Here is a 24597-nt window from a genome sequence, read left to right as displayed (position 1 = left end):
TAAGGGGGGGATCTTATCAGTCTTCCAGTATGTTAAGGGCTGTTATAAAGAGGATGGTGAGCAATTGTTCTCCATGTCTGCTGAAGGTAGAGCAAGAAGTAATGGGCTTAATCTGCAGCAAAGGAGATTTAGGTGAGATATTAGGAGAAACTTTTAAACTATAAGGGCAGTTAAGCTCTGGAATAGGCTTCCAAGGGAGGTTGTGGAATCCACGTCATTGGAAGCTTCTAAAAGGCTGGACAGACAGTTGTCAGGGATGGTCTACATTTACTTGGTCCTGCCTTTGGTGCAGGGGGCTGAACTCGATAACTTCTCATAGTCCCTTCCAGCTCCATATTTCTGTTGATTCCATACTCTTCTCCACCTGGGCAAAGGATAAGAGCACAAACACATGACAGATGTTAGTCATGTTGCTTAATGCATGACTGGAAGGTTCTCAGATACTATATTGATAAATGCAATATAAGAACTATAGAGAATAGGTGACTGACCACACCACACGTATAGTAAATAGTTGATGTGATTGGCCCATAACCTGAAATTTTGTCCGGCGTTTTTGGTGACTAATGAATGTATTTGAAGACTTCTGGGTTGGCTTGTGAATGATTGAACTGAAAAAGCGACTACATTTGTATGGCTCATTCACAACGAATAATTTAACCATCTCTGACTAGAGGCATATCGAGTCTAGCAGCTGATGGAACAGTTATGTTTTTTTTTCTCTTTGAAGCTAAATGTGTGGTGAAGATTCATTCTCATCCATTTTTCCTTCTTATTAAGCATTTTCTCAAAGCAATGTTCAGATGCACTCCTTCCTTTCTGCTTCAGTTATTAATCCCCAGTACTGGCACTTTTCACAGGACTAATTTGATTAAAACAACATTATCTGTCAACAGATGGTTGGAGTTATTACTAAGGTGCAATTTGAACATGGCAACTTGAATGTAAATTACTTTATTTTCTATGTAGGGTAGAGTAATAGAGCCACTGAAGGACTTCCACAAGGATGAAGTAAGAGTGCTAGGGAGAGAACTTGGTCTCCCAGAAGAGCTGGTCTCAAGGCATCCTTTCCCAGGTATGGGATTTAGGGTTCGTGTAATTCATTAAAGTCAAGGACTACAAGTGTCATTAATGTTTTTATTATAATTCTCAGAATAAGTTTTATATTTGAATATAAGAAAAATTCATCTCTATAATGTAGGGATGTAAAATGTTAACTGGTGAGCATTAGTCTTAATCGTTAACCACTGGGCTGGCCAGCCCCACATTAAGTCATGCATTAATCCCCAGCCGTGCCTGCTGGCCAGCCCTTTAATTGGTTAACCGTTTAAACAAAATATTTTTAAATTGTTTACATGGTTAATTTTTTAAACGGTATTTATATCCCTACTACAATGTTGAGACAGAAACTTAGTATATCTACTATGGCTTTGTATTCAAGCAAATTTTGTATTTTCTAGAGATGAAGCACCCCTTATATGAGTGCCACTGTGCTGTTTATAGTGATAAAAGAAATATTAGTCCAGTAGCTTTTTTTTTATATGCTTTCTCTTTCAGCTCCATAGTGCAAAAACTCCATTAACAGTGAGATGTAACTGAATATTATTTGTACTGTCCAGTGGAACACTAATCTAAGTCATTCCTTCCCAGGACCAATTTATCTTTTGTAGAAATGAGGGGCTATAAGAGATAGCAACAGTTCTTGACCAGACAGCCTCAGAATTGTATTGTATTTTAGAAAACTGAACCCTGCTAAAAGGGATGTCACTGTTTTTAAAATATGCAAGGAACAAAGGTAGTTCTATAATTCTTGATAGTAGCTGGCAGGTGGCACAAATCAGCCTAGTAGCTGGCAGTTTGCACAGACCAGCCTATTAGTAGCACAAGCACTGTATAAAAGTATGAATTAGTTTAGGAGTACCACTGTCCTTTTATTACAAGAGATGTCATTAGGACACTTCAAGCCAAATTACAAGCAATTTTGTGTTAATCAGCTTTTAAGGCCGTTCCACTGTCAGCATTATTCAGTGATGTGTTAGACTTGTAATTGTAATGTTTTTGTCAAATCTCCACAACTTTTGCATATAAGTTGTATAACAAGAGGTGGCAGTGGCAGCTGTCTCATCATTGCTGTAATCACAATCCTTTCTCTCTCTTGGTAGCAAAACATCAGAGACACTAACCACTGCCTGACACAACCATACAATTTAGGATGTAGATAAATGATGTCTGAGTATACAAGTTAAGTAACAAAAATGCTGCTTCAGAACAGATATTGTATATTGTACAATCTTGGTAGAAATGTTGTTAAGCTAACTAATACTGTAGATATAATAGCAAAGTGAACAAACTATACTTAGCGATAAAGCTTTCTCTTCTAAGATTCTTATAATACATTTTAAATGTGACTGTTCACTTGCACATTCTTTACTGTAATGCTGTTCTAACTTTGCATTTCAGGTCCTGGCCTAGCAATCAGAGTAATATGTGCTGAAGAACCTTATGTTTGCAAAGACTTCCCTGAAACTAACAACATTTTGAAAATAGTAGCAGATTTTTCTGCAAGTGTTAAAAAGGTAATTAAATATTATTGGAACTGAAGAAGGTGAGTTTTATGGGAACCAATAACATGAAAAAAATATGAAAACTAATTCCTTGGTGAATTACGGTGAGATTCATAGTATATTAAAATGTAACTGTTAAAAGTACGATTGCTGCTTTGTTTGAGAACTGCTGTTTGGTACTTAATTTGTGCGAACTTGAAGATTTTCTGTGTAGTCAGATAGCATTATTGGTGCTATAGCAAAACTGCATTTAAATGTTGTCTTTTTAGAAAAAGAAAAGTTGATTGTGTACTACTCTACAGCAGCAGAATAAGTTGTTTAGCTAGAACAATCTAAAAATTACTATGCTAAGAGGACTTTTGAGACTGTTTCCAGCCATATAGTATTGGCAGAAAATAGCTGTGGTTCCTCAAAATAGTTGTAAACTTCTAGGTTTGCCTGCATGAACTATCATTGGGCAGCTAGATCATAATGTGAGAAATAAGGGTCTGATATACTTGTGAGATGTCATAAGCAGGAATTCTGAGCACCCAAGTAAATTAGTAGTGGATCATTTCCCTCTGTTTGCAGCCATTACCTTAATGATAACCTCAGCTGCATCTTCTTTCTAGCTGAAAAAGGCTACAAATTAGCTATCAGGAGTTGCACTAAGAGCAATGTGTTCATCACACCTGTCCATAAGCTGCTGAAGAATTACCTGAGCATGTGATACTCCTGATCACCAGTATAAGTGGAGTCCCAAGGTTATGTACAGATCTGCTTTCATTATGAGGATGCTGCATTGGGAAGAAATAGCATAAATAGAAACCTCAGTGAATGATACCTTTAGAGAACAAACCTAGAAAGTAAAATAAGTTAATCTGTTGCTTCTGGAGAGCTGTGACTCAAACCTGCTAAGTGTGTATGCATTCTGGTTACCATACCATATCATACCATACCACAGACACTCATAGATTTGTACTGCTCTTCATAATACTTAAACTTTGTTAAATGAAAACCATACTGCAAATTGCTTTACAATGAATAAAGCTATCATAAATGTAAAGTGAACATAAACATTTGGCTGCATAATCATTTAGAAGTTTTATCTGAATGTGTCTTTTTACAAAAATTATGAAAAGTGATTATCTGCCCCCTTGCACAGCCACACACTCTGTTACAAAGGGTCAAAGCATGCACAACTGAAGAGGACCAGGAGAAGCTGATGCAGATCACAAGCCTACATTCACTGAATGCCTTCTTGCTGCCAATCAAAACTGTGGGAGTGCAGGTTAGTGGAGTGGCTCTGTGGAGGTGTTGAAGATTGCTTATGCTGAATACAGAAGGCTGCAATATAGTATAATCAATAATTAATGCTGTAAGAAAAATAAAGAAAATACCATGGCCCAAGAAAATAAAATTAAAGGAGAATCCACAAAATATATCACTTTTATTTTTAACTTTTTTTGCTGGTGTGTGGGCCTTCCGGTAATCTTAGGTCCTCAGGAAGGTTATGTCAGGCCTTACAGAAGTGACTATCCAGTTGTCTGAGGTCCTTAAGATCCAATGACACCCATCAGATGCTGTGCCAAAAGACTCATACTGCCAATCCAACCCATTTATATGCCCATTGTAATTAAAAAGAATACCCAAAAAACAAGAGCATTGGCACTAAACAGCTTACCTTTAAAACATATTTTTGTGAAAATAAAATTTGTTTTGTGGACAGTAGGAATACAATACAATATTGAAATCTCCAAAATATAGTTTATCATGTTGTTGACATGAAACTGCAAGGATTCTCTTGACATTGTTTTGTGACTGGGGGCGTACTGGCATCTCTGATTGTATCCATTCTAATTAGTTTTGTTGAGATCAAATTCACAAAGTACAATGACATGGTTGCTTGATTTAAATGGAAGTGTTTTCTGTATTTGCATTAGTATAGCAGTTATGGATATCCTTGTAAGTGCTCTTCTAATGCCAATGAGTTTTTAAAAATAAGTTATTTTTATTTAAATTAATTTTTACTTATTACCAAAACAGAAGTGCAGACATAGCAAGCTAAATGCCTTCTTCCATTTTGATAGGCTGTTCTTAGAGTATTATGCATGGCAAGTTTCTTAAATTTAGTGGGAGGAGGTGTGCTTTGCTATATTTGGCAAATTTTTTGTTAAGCTCTGTTAGATGCATAGGGTGTGTTTTTAAGGTATTTTGTAGTTTTTTGGCATTTTTAATAGAATGAGCTTGAATTTTTAAAACAAGTGTCAAAGGTCTAATTTAACAGATGACAGTGCTGGAAGCTGAGACTGAAATGTTGTCTTTTAAATTCTCTGTAGAGTGCCACAATTTTGCTGAGTATTTGATATTTAAGTTCACTGTTCAGAAGCCCTTCCGGTACCCAGGAATTACAAGGCAAATTAAAGATGTAGGGTCTAGTTCTGCCCTCGGCTATCTATATCCATGCAGTCACATTGATTTCACTGGGCTTATAACCGTTAATCAAATGTTGATTTGTTGACTAAAATTTAGTTCTCTAACTTGATTTTTAACGGCTACAAAATAAATGGGAAAGTACTATATATTGTTTTATATGTTAATTGTTTAAGAGATATCAGTTCACTTTCTGTTACTTCCCAGGGTGACTGTCGCTCATATAGCTATGTATGTGGGATCTCCAGTAAAGATGCTCCACACTGGGAGTCTCTTATGTTCCTATCCAGGCTCATACCACGCATGTGCCACAACATTAACAGGTATACAGTCTCAATTTGGTAGGCAATTACCTTTCTTTTTGGCAATCTGTTTACTAATAATTCTTGTGCATAGAATGCAGAAATTAGACTAAAGTTTAGAAGCTGAGAACTGAAGGTAGCTAGTATAACTAAAGTTTTCCTTTAAATGTTATGGCCTTCATAAAATGTACTTTGAGATTTATTTGTAACCACTATCTAATGAATTCTGATGTGTAGTTATTCCAAAGATGCACAAACTTGAAATACACATCAATAAGTTTTCTCTCCTTTTGATGATCACTTGATAAGACAAAATACAGTAAAACTTGTACAAGGCTCCATTCTTCTAGGCAACCTACTGTCTTGCATGGCTGCTACAAACAGTGAACAAATTTATTGGGCTGGGATTTAGAAGATCTCTTGAGTTGTCCTAACCCATCTGTCACTGAAATCACTTGTAAAACTCCCATTGACTAAAATAGGACTAGTGTTAGCAACACTAAGCAATCTGAATAATCCAACTTGTTCCACCTCTGTTAGAAAACTACCTCTGTTAAATAGCCCTTTGAGTGTCTGAAGACATGTTTCTCTGTATAGTCTGAAACATTAAATCAATGATAAATAGATTAATCAGAAAGTGCCTATGGAAGATCTAGGTGCACATTACTATAGAAATCTATACAAGGCAATATAGCAGGTCTGCCATTCAAGTTAATAGTTTAAATAGTGGTGGCTTGAAAGGAAAAAATGTCCTTTGGTTCTCCTCCCGTATATTATATTGTAATTAATCTGGTAGCACTGCCTGTTGTTAATATTGCATGACACTTCCCATTATAAGATCCTCTTTTCAGTTTCTTATAATTTCATCCCAAACAAATAATGTTTGGGATGAAATCTTCCATGCCAGGTGTCTGCCTCAGGCTGTTTTTTTTTTTGGGGGGGGCGCGAACGACTTCAGTCAACATGGTTCAGCCCTTTCCAAGAATGAGGGTAGGCAAAAATATGTTTTATCCATATTAAATTCTGGTGATCTCTATTTTGAAAAGCTCTAGCACACCTGTGCTTTGGTGCAGGGATTTGATATTTGGCAGATGCTTTGCCTTTGTTTCAGGATGTGCCTTTTTTGCTGTCCCTGTGAAAATCTGCCCAAGTCTGGCCTTTAAAAAATCAGTTTGCACATGCCCAGATAAAATCTCTGAAAATTCCATCCTCACTGAGCATGCTTGAGCCTCTTGCAGCTCCTAGCACTGGTCACACTGCATGCACCATCCCCAAAGGGCATGCTATAGCGCAGGGCTACAGCAACAAATCTTGATTTTTTTCCCCATAATGGCTGCTCCTGGCTGGTGTGGGGCTAGGCCAGGGGTGGGCAAACTTTTTGGCCCGAGGGCCACATTGGGGTTGCGAAACTGTATGGTGGGCCGGGTAGGGAAAGCTGTGCCTCCCCAAACAGCCTGGCCCCGCCCCCTATCCGCCCCCCTCAAAACCCTTGACCTATCCAACCTCCCCTGCTCCTTGTCCCCTGACCGCCCCCTCCTGTGACCCCACCCCCTATCCAGCCCCTCCGCTCCCTGTCCCCTTACTGCCCCGACCCCAATCCACACCCCTACCCCTTGACAGCCTCCCTCCCCCCCCATCCACTCCTATCCAATCGCCCCTGCTCCCCATCCCCTGACCGCGCCCCCCATCCAGCCACTCCCTGTCCCCTGACTGCCTCCCAAAACCCCGCGCCCCTTATCCAATACCCCCGCTCCCCACCCCCTTACCTTGCTGCTCAAAGTGGCAGGAGCTCGCTGCTGCCCGGCCAGAGCCAGCCATGCCGCCCAGAGCGCTGGCGGCGCGTCGTGCTGAGGCAGCATGGGAGAGGGGACAGCAGGGGAGGGGCCAGGGACTAGCCTCCCCGGCCGGGAGCTCAGGAGCTAGGTGTGGGAAGGAGAGACTGGGACTCAGATGCCCCCACAGGGGTCGTTGTCTAGGACTGGCTGGGCAAGAAAACTGGGTCTTGGATGAGAAGCTTGAGGAATAAAACTGGGACTGGGTAGGCAAGGAGAATCGGACTGTGACAAGGATCCAAGGCTGTGGAAGAAAGAGGGGGACTGTGCATAGAATGGACCTGCTCTGGGGGTGAATCTGAGTGATGCAATGAAGGAAGCTGTTGTTTGTAGGACCCCTGCTTTACTTGTTGCATAGTAGGTAGTGAGTGAGGCAGGGGATTGCTGGAAGAGAAAGGACTGTCTCTTGGTTAAGGCAATTGAATGTGGCTCTGGAGAACTGGATTTTATCCCTACCTCTGCCACAGAGTTCCTGTGTGATGCTGAGTAAATCACATAAACAAAACCTTTCACAGTGGGTCACTACGTTATTTCTCACTTTTCGGTTGCCCAACTTGATACCCTGGGGTCTGGTATGCAGAAGTGCTGAATGCTCACAGCTGCAACTCAAGTCTATGGGAGTTGTGCTTTGAACATTTTAAGTATTCTGAAAAACCAGGTCCTGGGCATCTCAAACCAGAAAAACAAAATTAGTGTAAATTGTTTACCTTAATCTCTCGGTGCCTTAGTTTGCATCTGTAAAATGGGGATAATATCACCGTATCTGACAGAAGTATTGTAAAGATAAATTTAATATTTATAAAGCAGATACTATAGTGATACTATAGTGCTGAGCACTATAAAAAAGGAAATTAATAATTCTATATTTAGATCTAAATAGTGTGCTGCAAATGAGGCATAGGGCCACACACTGAACTACAAGAAGAAAACAAAATACATGAACTGAATGAGGCAGGGTTCCTGAGTAAAAAATAGTTGTGATTACAGAATATTTCATAATGTTTATGCACAGCAGCAACCTTAATTCTGGCACTTCCTAACTTTTGAGTGTTTGACTTACAAGTTTAATAATGTTCCTTTAATATATTTGTGTGTATGTGTAATGTTATTCTGTTATAGACAGCATAACTGAATGTTACTGTTCTGTTCATTCCGTTTTCTTATGTCTCTGGGTGTTGTATGGTGCCCCAGTGCATGATTCTCAAACTTTCTTCTTTATGTTTATAGGGGCTTTAAAGGGAGAGGAGGAAGTTGATTTTTGAGTAGTGTATTAAAATAGTCTTCCAACCTCAAAATTTCACAGATTTTAGTCTCTAACTAAAAAAATAGAATTGAGAGAATGCATGCTTGCCCATAATTTGAGTTTATTTGGACACAAGTGTGCTTGCATTTTATTTGTTTATGCCCACAAATTATATGCATTCACATTGGCATGCATGGATGCTTAGGTCTACATGTACATTCAAACAAAGCGTGTTTAAAAATTTAAATTAGAAATTGCTTTTAGCTAATTTAGCTCTGAAGTTTGGAACTATCCCATGAGGAAAGATTATTGCTGTGTGAATCTCTGAGCTAACCTAGTCATAAATATAGACTCTTGTTTGAGAGGGGTTTTTTACTTTTCAAGTGTGTTTGATATGGCAGATTTATGTTTAGTACTTCTTTGTTAGGCATGTCAAGAACATAAGTCCGCGTTTACAGTATTAAACTATAACATATACTAAAGATGTATTAATTTGTCCTGTCCATCAGTCCTTTATCCTATATTTCACCTAACTCTAGAGCAAGGAAGAAAAAAGAGAGTCCATTGTACGTCCTAACTTACATAGTTTTGCCACTGAAATTTAAATTGTCACATACATTGTAAGTGGGAGTGTCTTTATAATCTGCAGTAATGCAATCTCCCATTTCCTGTATGAGGGATTTGTTGTTCAGTTACTACAGACTATTTAATTAAAGTTTCTTCTCTATTCATGAATCTGAACAGCTTCATATCGTATTTTTTGGTACAGTACAAAGTACAGTTAGATAAAAAGATGAAGATGAAGTGAATACACAGCTTGAATTCAGAAGATGAATTATTAATATAATAAGCCACTGGAGATTTATAAATAGCGATAGAGCCATGTATTCACAGGTTATTTCTCAAACTGTGAGGTTAGCCTCCTTAAGAAGTCTTTGATCTCTTTTAAAGGAGATTCCAGGAGAAGCAGAAAGAATGCAAATGCAAAATGCTTATTAAATATTATTGGAACAGTATGAACTTTCACTGTCATCAGTGGAAAAGTGAAAAACCCTCTAAGAAACATCAGTGAAAGAGCATTTTTGTTTAGTTGAAAGGAAAAAGCAAGCCTAGAGCTATTGGGACTGTATATAGGAAATCAAAATAAATAAAAGTAAATATCTTTTGAGTTCCAAAAATAAAAAATAAAAGGTACCTCAGGTTTACTGAATATATCCAGTTGAATTGTCTTCTCTCTTTTTAAACTCAAGATAGTAGATAAGGGCCATGGTTAAAAATTCATACTCTGATAGTTTCTGGGTCTCATGTGCAACATTGCAACAATAAAGATACAATCTCCAAGCTACCTACTTAATTCTTTAGACATAAAATGTATTTTTCTACAATCTACTTTATCTTCCTAGAGTTGTCTATGTGTTCGGTCCACCAGTCAAAGAACCTCCTACAGATGTTACACCCACTTTCCTGACAACCGGAGTCCTCAGCACTTTACGGCAAGCTGATTTTGAGGCTCATAATATTCTCAGGGAGTCTGGTAAGTGTTTGGCCTGGATACATTAGCTTGTGCTTGTCACAAAATGCTTGTAATTCTTAAATCAATATGTAGTTACAGATTTAGAGCCGGACTATCAAGAATTGTGCTGTGTATCTTCAAAAAATCACTACTTATTGTGGTGGTAGCCTTATTTTAAATCCTGAGATGAATGGCATGAATTGCTAGATGTTGTCCAAATAGAGTAAAATTTAGAGGGTCTTTAATATTACTCTACAGAAATCACTTCAGAAAGTAATTTTCTGACACTACATAATGCCTGATTATGAATTCATCCTTTGTTTGTCGGGTAACAATTTCTTCCTCTAGCACTTTCCATTTCTCTTTGGAATTGTGTGCATGAATCACAATGTTATTAAATTACTTACGATGTTCTTACCATTTTCACTTGTAGTGATATTCATTCCTTAACCAAACATTAAATATTTGAGAGATGATTTAAAATATTAAACAATGGAAACCTCTGAATAAGTGTAGCCAGACCTGCTGAGAGCAAAAAAAATTACGTGTCATCTGAAGTTTGAGATATTTCTTCAAGCTGAAAAGTAGTTGTTCCTAGATTTGTCTTCTTTGCGGGCTTGAGAAGCAAAAAATTAGTATGAAGAGATTGTTCAGTAGTGAAGACTAGGCTGAATGTGCTAAGAAGTTTTCAATTTCATCTCAAGAAGTTAGAATCCACTTGGTTAAAACAGAAAAGAATGACAGCTAGATAACTCCTAAATGGGCTTTCAAATAGAAGACTTCTAAATAAATTGCTAAATAATGATTTATATAGACAGGAGAATCATCTGTGTTTACCGGGAGTAAATGAACTGTGCAAAGAAAAACCTCCAGATTTCTTCCAAGATCATATTGTTTTGTGAGAACAAGAAAGCTCCTCAAGAATAAGCCAAACCTACAGAGATGCTCACACCATCTGCTACCAAGTTTTTTTTAATTTTAACTTTAAAATAAAAAGGCTAAACTGCATTTGTAAAACCAACAATCGGAAGCCTACGCACAGTAACACTTTCAACACTTACCCCACTGAGAAAATGTTTAATGTCCTCATAGACTTTAAGGTCAGAAGGGACCAATTATGATCATCTGGTCTGACCCCCTGCATGCTGCAGGCCACAAAATCGTCCCTACCCCTTCCCTGGACTCTGCTGTTGAAGTCCCCAATCCAGTCCTCTAATGCCTAAACTACCGACCAAGTCTGGGAATATGATAATGTATAGGTTCAGTTAACTTCTAATATAGCTCACTGCTTAGTTACATATCAGAGCTTGAGAGGTTCATGGTAAGTGTATGAGAGACCATTAATCAAATTCACCTAAATATTTTTTTCTTCCATTTTCTGCAAATCAAGTTACTGAGGAATAAGACTTTGACTCCTTTTTGTTTGCAAAGTCAAAAAACCATTGAAACCCAAAAACCAACAGTAGCAAAACATTTTCAAAAGCACTTAAATGACTTATGCTCTTATGTCCTATTGACTTTCAGTGTTTGTCACTTTTGAAAATGGGACATAGGCTTTTAAGTGACTTTGATGGGTCTGAAAATGTTTAACAAAGATGAATTAAGAATTAAAAGACAAAATGTGACTGTAAATCATTTAAGATCATGATAATGTGATTACACACCTTTATGACAGTGTATATCTTGCCTATGTTAACGTAGTTGTTAAACAGATCTTACCAGTCTGATTCACTAATCGCAAGCACTTACTCAGCTGATAAATTCTTGGAGAAAAGCCAATTTCAGATTGTCTCTACTCAAGGAATGTAAATCTGAGAAACTGCAAAATCTTTCAATGAATTGGTGTGAAAAACCATTACGTTTTCACGGTGAGAGATTTGCGCTCAATCTAAGAGTTTATCTAAGAGATGGATAAGAGGTGACTTGATCAGGGACAATGAGTACCTAAATGGAAAGAAGAGATATTAATGGTTTCTCTTTGATTTAGCAGACAAAGGCATTACAAGAACCTTTGGCTGGAAGTTGAAGCTAGATTAATTGAAATTGGAAATAAGGTGTACAAAGAACCATTGTAACCCTTTGCCAAGGGATGAAGTGGCTTCTCAGTTTTTCAAGATTGGGTGTCTTGCTAAAAGATACATCTCTTGTTCATTCAGAAGTTAAGCTTGATGTAGGAATTACTAAGTGGCATTCTGTGGCCTGTGTTATACAAGTCAAACTGGATAAGGCCCCTCTGGCCCAATGAATCCCAAGGACAGAATGGAGAGCTTAACAATTTATTCACATCTTTATGTAGTTCTATCTATCTACCAATACAGAATTGTTTCCTACTCTTTGTTTTCTAGAGTTTTGTCCAGTCTAGTCCTAAATGTTGTTGTTCAATTGATGGTCCCTATTTGTATTCCACTGTGCTCCATGCGAATGAGATCAGAAGAATTTTGCTAGCAGTGTCCATTTGTCCATGCCTATGCTCATCACCTTATGTTTCAGACCAAGGGTATACAGGGTGGTGCAGACTAACAGCATCCCCTGTTCCTTTCTGCAGCCTCATGATCTCAGATGGAACCCTTCAGTTTCCACTGTTATTTCTTCAGCGTTTTCCTGTAAATAATGTAAATAAATTTGATATATTTAGATAGCTTTTAATGTTTAGCTAGTTAGATTAAATAAGGAGTTGGGGTGTCCTTCCCTTTGCTCCCCATGGGGCAACTATTATGCCCAACATCTCAGGATTCAAAAACTGTATTTCCTGCCCCTGGACTTTCCTGGTCAGTGACAACTATCAGAAATGTCTCTACTGCCTCAGAGTAGCTCATGTCTCTTTGACGTGTGCTATTCGCCAATCCTTCCCCAGCTGAACTCACCAAGCATGTGACTACAGACATAGGAAATTTCATATTGATTGTGTAATGAGGCCCCAGTCTGACCCTAGCACAGTGGATCTCAACCTACTTACCATTGTGGGCCGCATATGCATCTCTCTGTGTTATGTGGGCTGCATCCACACAATGTATATACTACCGGTATGGCCCTGAGGATGATACATGGGCCACAGCTGTGTGCTGATTGGGCCACAAGCGGGCCGCAGGTTGAGGACCACTGCCCTAGCAGGTAGACCTCCCTGTAAAATGAAATGTACCTAGAAGTGCATTTCACAGTGTTAACCTCTGACACAGGGGTTGATCAGAGCCAAGGAAACCTCCTCACAGGCACCAGGAGGGTAGGAAATCTTCTAATAAAGGAAGAAAGAAATCCTCTTCCAAAGGGAAGACTTCTTCCTCACCATAATCGAAGCCAGTGAGGCTCTGCACTCTGGAATGGGAAGCTCAAAAGCTCATAAGGGGCAAGGTATTGACCTACAAGTTCCAAAGAGCAAAACTGCCTTCAAACCAGTACCGACAGCAGGAACGGGACTGACCAAAGATAAACACCCAGAGTCCCTGAACTAGGGGTCCCATTGCAATCTGATAAAGAGATGTTGACATCCATGGGCCTGGCTAGAAACCAGCTCTTATATAAAGGAATAGGAGTCTGCACCCCCATGTGTCTGGGCACATATACAGTATTCCTGATGATATCTTCATCCTCCTGGACCCAACTGCTCCCCTACCTGATCCTTGCAAAAGGTCCAGGAATGGCACCTTCTACCGCCCTTAGAACTTGAGCCTAATTTCACTCAGAAATCAAATGTTATTTTGGGAGTATTGTCTTCTGCGCCAGGACAGGATGTTAGCCCAAAGAGAGGGTCCAGTGTCTCCTAGGATTCCTCATGGCCTTATAAAACAGGGTACCTTCTGATGGTGCCTTATGCCAGGGGAACCTCCCCAACAGACGTTTGACCCCCTCTCACTGGTCTTTCTGGGGACCATGGGATCCATACATGCATTATCCTGAATCTACATGCCCATCAGGAATCACATCATCTTTTCCCTCCCAGAGAGGCACCTCAACTTCAAGAACCACTGGAGGAGGAAGAACTGGAACTGACAGTAATCCTGGTTCCAACTGGAATATCATGATCATCCCCTTATGAGGTAGTTGTGCTAGCCTCCTCTTCTCCACCTGATGATTTCAGGCAGTTTCAGGACCTATTAGGAGGGTTGCATACACATTCCAGATTCCATTGGAGGAAGTGCAAGAGACCCCCTCACAAACTTCTGGACATTCTACAGATTGCAGGGCCTATCAAATGATACTTCCCATTAATGAGGCCATCTTAGAGCCAGTTAAGATTGCCTGGTGTATCCAGTCAACTTATTTAATCATCTGATTGTGTTCCCTATTGCTGTGGTTAATTCATATGTAATCAGTGTGTGATGAATAGGTTACAATTTAGTAATGGGTATTTTTAGTAAAAGTCATGGACAGGTCACGGGCAATAAACAAAAATTCATGGACCATGACCTGTCCATGACTGATACCATAAATATCCCTGACTAAATCTTAGCGGGGACCGGGGGAAGGGGGAGCCCCAGGGGACCCATTGCTGGCGGAGGGTTGGGGCCAGTGGCACCAGCTGATGGGGGCTGCTGAGCAGCAACTGCTCCAGCCGCCCCTTGCCACTTCTTGGCCGCCCCATGACCACTGTTGAGGGCCACCGAACAGTGGCTGCTCTAGCCACCTCTGGGACCGCTGCTCAGGTGGTCCCTGGGGCCAGCCGCATTGGCCGCTGCTCAGGCAGTCCCCTGAGCCAGCTGCCCGGGGCTGCCCGAGCAGCAGTCACTGTGGCTGGCCCCAGGGCCACTCAAGCAGCAGCCATTGTGGCTGGCTGCGGGGCTGCCCAAATGGCTGGCTGCAGAGCCGCACCAGCAATGGCTGGTGTGGCTGTCCCCAGGGCCAGCTGCTTGGGCAGCTCTGTGGTCCACTCCTTCCGATAAAGAGACTGACCATTCACATCGCCTCAGGGGGAAAGTTTTCTCCTCAATCACCTCAGTACTGGGGAAAGCACTTTTATTCAAAATATTTCCTCATCCACAAAAAGAAAGGGGGAGGATAGAGACCCATCCTAGATCACCACTGAGTGTTGACTCAGACGACTGGCTCACAGCTCTTGATCTGAAGGATGCCTACTTCCATATAAACATCCCACCCCTTGTAGGTCTGAACCACCAGCAGTACCAGATATTACCCTTTGGCCTTGCAATAGCATCAAGAGTACTTACAAAAGTGCTGTCAGTAGTGGCAGCTCACTCTGGCGCCACAGTTCATCAGTCTTCCCCAACCTCAACAATTCTCTACTGATAGATCTCAGCTGGAGGTATAGAGAGCAGCCGCATCCCTGCTCTTTGCTAGGACTTTGTGTAAACAGAGATGTCCCACACAGACTATAGAGTTTATTGGAGCAACACTGAACTCTATTGGTGTCAAGGTATATCTTCCTCAGGACAGATTGCAGTCCATAAAAGATCTGGTCTCCCAGCTCAGACTGAGCCCATCGATGTCAGTCTATTTGTGCCTCATCCCCCGAGGGCACGTGGCTTCCTGCACCTGTGTGATGCCCTTGATGAGGCTCTGCCTTTGTTGCCTGCAGCCTTGGCTTTCAACAGTGTATGCCAGGGGTTCTCAAACTGGGAGTCGGGACCCCTTGGGGTCGCAAGGTTATGGGGGGGTTGCGAGCTGTCAGCCTCCACCCCAAACCTCGCCCCCAGCATTTATAATGGTGTTAAATATATTTTAAAAGGTCTTTTTAATTTATAAGGGGGGAGGTCGCACTCAGAGGCTTGCTATGTGAAAGGGGTCACCAGCAGAAAAATTTGAGAGCCACTGGTGTATGCAGTGTATGGGCAAGTTAGACTCGTTCCCTCACAGAGTGTGAGATTCTCTAGCCTGATGGGGCAACAAGGAGCAAATGGATGCTCCTCTGCTTTCGTCCCCCACCTGAGAAAACATTGATCATATATGCTTCCCTGCTGTGGTGGGATGCCCATCCAAAAGAGCATACAGCGCAAAGGACATGGACTGCCCAAGAGCCCAGGATGCACATATAAACCTCCTAGAATTGCAAGCAGTCTGTAAGGCCTGCAAACAATTCCTACCACTCTTGTAAACCCACCACATTCCAGTGATACATTCCACTACACGACAACAGTTTTCTACATCAGTAAACAAGGGGGAGCAAGATCTATCCCTCTCTGCATGGAAGCTGTTAATCAGAGTGATCTGGTGACTAACTAATCGACATTGCTAGTAAAAATCTTCCGGTCTCAGGCGCATGGAGCACATGCATGCTCTTGGTGGAATATACAAGGTAAGTAACCTCTCTTTGCAAGGCTTCCACTATTACTCTTTGACTACTGTTTCACAACACTACTTGGAAGCTCTTCCTGATATTCAATCTGAATTTTCCCTTCTGTAATATTTTTCAGTTACCCCTGCTAGAAGGAAGAAACCCTCCCTGAGCTCACTGCCAGATATGTCATATCTCCTCTTATCTGATACTGAAAAATAGGAGGAGCGGTGCTTGGATAATACCCCCAATATGCATAATTTGCACTGAAAGTCAGCCATTTGTATGAATGAGTTCTGCATTCCCTGTTTTATGTAAAAAGGGCTCCTACCATATTTGGCAATACTGGTAGTTTAAATGTATAGATCATTAATATTGTATGAAAGTATGATCACGATGATCCTTTACAGGGGCAACGTGATCCTTTGGGGGGGATTATAGCTCAAAATTATAGCTCAAAAAACTTCTTGTCCATTTCAATATATTTCATTGTATATTGTGTTGTCTGTCTACAGTATGAAAGTGATAAAAAGGTTTATTCCTCACCATGCATATCTTATGCATAATTTGGAGTAAAACAATCTGTTTAGGACAACATGGTTAATATCTAGCTTTTATCACCATTTTACTTAAGGTTATGCCGGAAAAATCAGCCAGATGCCAGTAATTTTGACACCATTGCATTTTGACCGAGACCCCCTACAGAAACAACCTTCCTGCCAGAGATCTGTGGTTATTCGAACCTTTATCACTAGTGACTTCATGACAGGCATTGCAGCAACTCCTGGCAATGAGATCCCAGAAGAGGTAATTGTTGCTATTTATTTATTTATTTTTAATTCTTTTTGGAGTGAGCTGGTACCCAAGATAATTTTCATATTGTCTGTTTTTTGGGTGATTTATAACTTAAAACTTTAAGATAACTTTTGTAAATGTTATGTAATACTTGACTCCTGTTTACTATTTTGATTTGGAAGTGTACTTTACCTAAAGGGAACCCTGCCATAGAATAAGCCCATAAGGATGTTGTGACAGGTTGGTAAAACAAGGCAACAGTCGTCAAAAATCACACTACTTAAGAATATTCACCAAAACTTTCAAGCCTTTGAGGGTCTAGAATTAGGTGCTTGCTTCCATAGTTAGAAGCAGCCCAACTTTCAAAAGTCATTGATTTCAGTGGGAGTTGTGGTTTGCTCAGCACTTCAAAAAAACTGACTAGTTATATTGAGGTGCTTACACAGATTTGGGAGCCCAACCTTAGGCACTTGTTTTGCTAATTTTAGCCATTCCCACCATTCTCATGTACTTTGAAGCTTTGAAAAAAATATGGTATGTGTAAAGAATGGTATAAATCTGACCTTTTGAGTTTCTTGGGTTTACTATTTTTCATTGTCTCAGTCCTAATTCACACTTTTTTTTTAAGTCTGTGTTTGGAAATTATTCCTGCATAGGTCAGAGTAGCATAAATACGTATGATTATAAATTCTTTGACTTGGCTCAAGGAAGTCTTATGTCATAGATTTTAAAAATATAGATAATTAAAATGTAAACATAATATATGAAACCATTCCAGTGTACACACATGGGATCTTCATTTTAACTGGGAGTTTAAATTTCTAATTTTACATCTTAAATGCATGTTTTGTGCTATAAAGCTTTGGTGTCTCATAATGTTGAATAGTAGCATTGAAACAAAATAGCATTGAATGTGTGGAAGAAATGTAAACCTAAGGAAGTAACTGAAGTTGATTTAAAATTCCAGTTGCTTGTGGATAGCAATACTGTGTTGTGGCATATGGATTTGTATATTACTCTACAGTACACACTAATAGGATACCTGGAACAAAATATATAATTACACTGTCAGTGCACTTCAAGCTGTGGAAATTATTTGGCAAGCTTTCTTCTTTTGCAAGGAAGCTGAGACTTTTCTTATCGGATCCACAAATTATTATTCAATACTCATTCTGGGGCACGCTTTCTGACACTAACTAGTTTTTGAACTCTGGAAGGCAGGAGGCTCTAAATAGAGAACCTTTTTCTCTGGAACATTCTTTCTCTGTTGTTCCTATAGACTTCATTTGTCCAGAGCATGATTTAAAGTTCATCTTTTTATTCAGGCTGTTACTTTTGTGTGGAGTGGAGCTCATGTTGAGGAGTACATTTTTATTTTTATACTTTGCCAATTTGTTTGAAATTATTGGCTGTAGTATTTTATGAGGCTCTGAAATTTGGTATGATTGCTTCATTTTTATAAATTAAGAACGTTTTCAAGATAATTTTATTTTGTCAAGTGAAATGCTTTGTACTTGACTCCCACTTTTTTATTGGTGTCCTAATTGTAAGAGGAGAAGTCATAAAGGTAAGGATTTTTTTTTTGTATTTTTTTATTGGCATCCAATACTTGTAGTATTTGTTGATTCTTCTTTTTGCCTCAAGACTGCTATGGTAAAGAACTTTCTTTTAAATATTTCCATTTTTGTAGGATGCAGTTTTTCCAAAGTAAATCATGTCTCATGTGCTTTTTTTCCTTTTCATCATAGGTTGTGTTGAAGATGGTGACAGAGATTAAGAAGATTCCTGGCATTTCTCGGGTGATGTATGACTTGACATCAAAGCCACCAGGGACTACTGAATGGGAGTAACAAATTTTGTTTTTCTATTAAAGTACTGTGTGCAGTTTAAATTATATCAGAAACCATTCCCAGTGTTGACATGCAGTACTGTGAAAAGAGTGACTGGAGCTGCTACGTAACATCTGATTCCTCTCCTGGAGCATAAATCTGCAGTTAAGAGCTATGTTGGGGATAACTGTAAGTGGGGCTGAGGATTTGTACGGGTAAATAATCATGGCAGCATTGCCTGTGCGCAGACAGATTCATATTGCTTTTGCCTTTTGTCTTTACTGATTCTTCCTGTTTTCATGTGTTTTATTGTTACTGTCATTTCAATGTCTCTGTTTTTGTACACTGTGTAAAAAGAGACAGTTTATTTACTTTTACCAAAATCATTGTTACAGCCTAAAAATGTAAAATGAATAATTAATGTGACCAACTGCTTTTGAACAGATTTATTATTATAAATAAATATTTTGCCAAATGGAGTAGTGGGTACTGTTGAGTTGTGGAATTAATGTGTATCTGTTTGCTGTGTACTGGTAAGCCTGTTCTATATTGTTGGAAGTATTAGCCCATGGCAATAACACTGAATTCTGAAAGATTGATGCTAAAATAATATGAAATGTCCTTTCATCTTCCTTTTTCTGCCTACTCCGTCTTACATCACTTTCTCTTGACAGATTGAGAATGTATGTGGACAGCAAACACGTACATCTATATTTCTCATCAAGCTTCAATATACATTTAATGATGTCTGGTAGTATAAAATATAAGGCAGAATATACTCTGGGGACTCTGATGCAATGGTAACAGTGGGAGTGAAGTTTGAGTAGCTCGTTGCATCAGAACCACCAGTTCTAGTTAGTGTGACCTAGTTCAGTTTTGATGTTTTTTAAACTCCTGCATAACAACCCATCCCATCCCACTGCCTGTTCCTGCATTTTTGTTTATACTTGGTAAGAGTTTACTGTATAGAGATTTCCTTTTACAGGGGAAGTATTTGTGTGTGTTGTACAGAGTTTGATTTTAAGATTGTTAGGCTCTTTGAGTATCTAGTTGTCATCAGAGGTGACTTAGCCAAGCACAATACAAATTACTTCAGTCATTTGTACATTGCTGTTTACTATTTAAGTAAGGGGTAACTCACAAGAAGGGATATAGTTATATTGGACCGCCCATATTTCTCTAGTATGTTGAGGCCAAAGGCCAAGTATTTCCAGCCACCTAAGGAATTTGGGAATCTCAGATAACTACAGTCCTTGAAGTGTTATTCTTGTAACAGTTAAAGGTTCTGACCTGAGCAGCATTACTAGATATTTGCACAGTTGGAACCTTAGTTATGTATCCAGATTCATTCTTTTCATCATGTCCATTTTTGAAACTGTATTTCATTCAGCTGTGAAATTACCGTATATCTGTTATAAAGTGGGGTAGTTCAGAGCTGTCTCTGATCACTTATTTTCCTTTACATAGATTTTTTTAACTGGAATAGTGGCTGATAAACATTTATTTTAACAAATTGACCACCATTTGATTCCACATGTTTTCGATTTTTAGTACTACTGCATAAACTTATACTATAAAAGTTTAGTTTAATTAATCACTTTTTAGTGTCATGATACTTCTACCTATGCCACTTGGGAGTTATGTATCTTAGTTATGGGGTAGGATATTGTACAGAAGCATCTTCCAGTTTTTTGAAAAGTTTAATGAACATCTCACAGTGTAGAAATGTTGTTAGTGGTAGGGAGGCAGAAGGCTCTAGTGGCTAGAGCACATGACCAGAAGTCAGGATACCTGTTTCCAATCCTAACTCTCCTGCTTTGACACCTTGGGAAGTCATGTAACCTTAACCTCTATGTGCCTCAGTTTTCTCATTTGTAAAATGGGGATAATAATTACCATACCCATCCTTCTAGAGCTGTATGAGCTCTTTGGATGAAAAGTGCTATGTAAGTGAAGTATTGCTATTATATATAATGCAGTCTTACTATTGGACTATGAGCTGTAAAAATTTTCAATTAGAGTAACTTTAATGACCAAAAGTTAAAAAGTATTCATTGGGACAGAAAAATATTCCATCTTTCAGTCCTCTTGAAAACAGCCATTTTAACTCCTCTTCCATAGTTCAATTTTAACAAATCTCCCTGATGAAATTATGGCCTTAATACTATATTTTTAATTTTTGTCATAACTGTACTGAGGATAGTTATTTTCATGAATGTAGAACTGTATAATACACAAATGACACAATCACAAGTAGATACGGGCAATTCCATTTCAGTGAGCTGTAGAGATTCTCTAAATACAACTATATAGCCTTTGTTGCTTACTGTACGTAAACTTGCTATTATTGCTGCTGTCATCAGTTCTGCAAATGTTCTAAATTAGACCTTGAGAGCAAAGAGAGGGGAGAGGAAATGGGGAATGAAGCACTAAAGCTTATTACCGAAATTAGAGGGCATCTCTTTAACTCTTAGAATACTGGCATTTTTCTGACTCTTCTTCTAAGGCATTTATTTAGTTGGCATTCATGTAAATAAATATGGAGTATATAGTCTCATAGTTATGATGTAACTCAAAAGAAGATACAGTACACAGTCTGGCCATAGCATCCAGAGGGTTAAATAAATTGTACCTATTGACTGCAACATACATAAATTCAGGAAGAACATTTTTCATATGTGGTGCACATTATATACTTAAGTCAAACTGTCATAGGAGTTGCATCTTAACTATGGTTATAGTATATACACGTATACAGTGTGTGTATTGAAGTTTGATGTATATATTTTCATCATATCTGATCTACACCATAGTAGATTGCTTTCAGGTCTCTATTAATAAAGTGGAGCTTGACATACCCCATATTTTTAGGGACATCTTTTTTACTAGAAAAATGAATATTAGAATATATTTAGGGTATATAAAATATTGCATTATGAACAGAATGTCTTATTTGAATAAGATTCCTAGGTCTTAAAATATCTCCCACCCTTTTTGTTCAATACCCATACTATACATTTGGGAAATGTTGGGTTATTCTTAGTGAGGTTGACATCAATTGCCATCCCAGCAGTTCTTGAATGTACTTTATGGAGTCGACATATGTAGTACAGCCAGATGCAAAGGGAGAATAGCATATTTTTACATTAGGTCATAAGTAAATTTAGTATATAGCTTACTAAAAACAGAAGTGTAGCTGCCCTGTACAACTTGTTCACCTCAGGTCTTCAGTGAGACATGTCAACATTTTAAAAGGAATTTGTATTGGGGGGTGAGGTATTTCCCATCATTCTCAATTTTTTTAACATTTTTCTGCTTGTGAAATGATATCGAGTACTGTGAGCCTTAATTTTTATCCACAAATAAAAAATATACAGTATGTTACTTTTTTGAATGTGTGTGTAATTTATTATGTGGGACTTCAAAGCAGGAATTGCATTTGAGTGGATGGTCCATTTTGGAGCCAGGGGTGAGGGGAGGGAAGAGCAAAAAAGATGAAATCACGGTCCTTGAGTCTTGAACCACTTGCTAGAGAAACATCCAGGAGCAAGAAAGCATCTCTATAAGGCCATGCGCTGCCTCCCTTCAAAATATTTTGTGAGATGCATTTAAAGTGGTCATTGATGATTGTGCCTAACACTTATGATCAGTGGGAGGATGGGTGTAATGCTCAAAGAGGAGAATAGACTTGTCCTAAACTTTTCAGTGAAATATGAGGTTTGAATTTAGTCTCGCCTTTACTGTGATGATAACATTATTCTCTAGCTTCTCATGTGAAATTCCTTCAAAGAAGAAGAGCGTTACATTTATACTTACGGCATTTGTTTAAATATAAAAAACAAACTGTAGCTAATGGACCTATACGGTTTTATAAATCCTCAAACTCTATTTCTCTTTTATGACTATATTACAATAGTGATCAGCCTATGCTCTTCCTAATTTGAAAATTCAGTACTGCTTATAAATTGCCCCTCTCAAAAAAAGAGGGCAGTTGAAATGCTTTTGCTCACGAGACACATTGCCACATGCAATCTTAAATGCTTGCTGTCAGCACCAATAGCATAAATGAGCATGGAACATTTGATCATGTATCTCCCCTTTGGAATGAATTAAGTATTTTCTTTAGGCATACAGCTGTAAAACTGCTTTGTAAAATCTGTCTCAATAATTGAACCTATGTTTGAGAAAACGTATCAGTTGTCTAGCATTCAATCTCAAACGTCACGGTCCAAATGAACTGTGTTGCCAGTACTCCTGAAACGTATTTTATGCAGAGTCCTGCCAGGATTTGAACCGCTGGTTCCAGTAGCACTATGTACTTCAGATTTATTTGCTGAGTGCCAGTAGTCTGTTCACTGCTTTGAATGACCAAAAAAAAACCCAAACAAAAAAAAAAAAACCCACCATGTCCTGAGGAGATTAAAATCTATTTGATGCTTAGATCACAAAATCATTCCCTTCAGGATTCCTTACAAATATTCCAGTGCATTACACAACCCTCTTATGCCTACATTCCTAAATTGTTAATTTTATTGCTGCAGTGCTACATGAAAAAACAGCAGCATTCTCTGCAAACTAACCCTTTCCCTTATTCTTTGATAGGGGAAATACCCGTGGCCTAAAGAATAACAAAACTATGTATTAAATTTGACATTCAAGGACCATAGTTGGAGTGACTTGTAAAATGGAGATTTTTGTTTTGTTTTGTTTTATTTTTTTCCTTCTTAAAACAACTTCTATGTGAATTCTTCAAAAATTCAAGCTTTTTTTAAAAACAAACCAACACAAAAATGCCAGTCGATGATAGTTTGTATTGTTGTGGGTTGGGTTAAACCTTGCTTAAAATGGTGGGTGTGACCTCCACCTGTCATTGAAGATAACTGAAAGAGACAGCTAAGCAGCCTCCACCTAAGACAAGGGGGGGTATGAGAGCCCATCCAGGAATTTGAGCCATATTGGCAGAGGGCTTTTGCAGGGCCTGGTTTGACCTAAGGGTTTGTGTGAGTGAGAAGCAAGAGGGGAGAGACTGAGAAGGAGCAGAAAGGGAGACATAGCCTGAACAAGAAGCTGGTGGTACGATGCTGAGAAAAAGCCTAGAGAGCAAGCTCTTGGGAGTAGGGGCAGCGGGGGTGCTGACAGAGTTAGTTTCCTTGGTCACAGCACCATCTCCTGTTTGGTTCCTCCTGTGTTCAGTGAAACAGGATTTTGTATGTTCTTTGTAAATAAACAAGTACGCCAAAGAAAACATCCGACTCACCAATTTCTCCTCCCAACTGGAAAGAAAACCTACAAGATCCTGAATTTTGGCTAGCTACTTACGTCAAAAGGGGTAACAATATATTTACTGGGAGGTGCTATAAAAGAAACTTGATCTTTGAGGTAGGGTTCTCTATCTAAAAGACAGACAAGTGAAGCACTAACATACTTCATAAAGAAGTAGTGAGGAGGGTTATGGGGTAGGGACATGAGATTGTGGTTCCTAAGGGCTTGTCTACACTATGGGTAGGTCAGCTTAATTTTATATCACTTGGGAGCGGAAGGGTGGATTTTTCACACCCCGTAGCGACATACCTGGCCTGTGTGTGTGTGTGTGTGTGTGTGTGTGTGTGTATGTAGAGAGAGAGAGAATATCGAGGGTCTAATGTTTGGGTTTTTGGTTTACACACATTGGTTTGTGGGTAGTGCTGCAGAAGTGGGTTTATAGTAGGGATTTGAATGAGGAAAGTACTGTCTTGACAAATAGATTTACTCAGTGAAAATAATTTACAATAGATCTCTAATCCTATAGAGGTACTCTTTTTTGTTATCAAACTTTAGGTACCTTATTATATTGACTGTCTAGTCTTGCCTTTGAACAGTACTTTATGAAAAGCTATTTGAG

The 24597-nt window shown here is 39.0% G+C and overlaps 1 protein-coding gene across 1 annotated transcript in view; it reads left to right on the top strand.

The window, feature by feature from the left end:
* Positions 1–19195, top strand: part of GMPS (guanine monophosphate synthase) — a 60015-nt gene extending 40820 nt beyond the window's left edge. Inside the window, exons 10-16 of the mRNA XM_065557861.1 lie at positions 970–1075; positions 2461–2576; positions 3709–3834; positions 5184–5299; positions 9757–9887; positions 16727–16899; positions 18636–19195. Of these exons, the coding sequence (XP_065413933.1) occupies positions 970–1075; positions 2461–2576; positions 3709–3834; positions 5184–5299; positions 9757–9887; positions 16727–16899; positions 18636–18737 (870 nt within the window). The 3' untranslated portion in view covers positions 18738–19195. The remainder of the gene's footprint in view (positions 1–969; positions 1076–2460; positions 2577–3708; positions 3835–5183; positions 5300–9756; positions 9888–16726; positions 16900–18635) is intronic.
* Positions 19196–24597: the final 5402 nt, after the last annotated feature.

Source organism: Chrysemys picta, chromosome 9 (genome assembly GCF_011386835.1).
Source record: "Chrysemys picta bellii isolate R12L10 chromosome 9, ASM1138683v2, whole genome shotgun sequence".
Lineage (NCBI taxonomy): Eukaryota > Metazoa > Chordata > Testudines > Emydidae > Chrysemys > Chrysemys picta.
The sequence above is the reverse complement of the archived record's forward strand: the minus strand, read 5'-3'. Positions and strand labels throughout refer to the sequence as shown.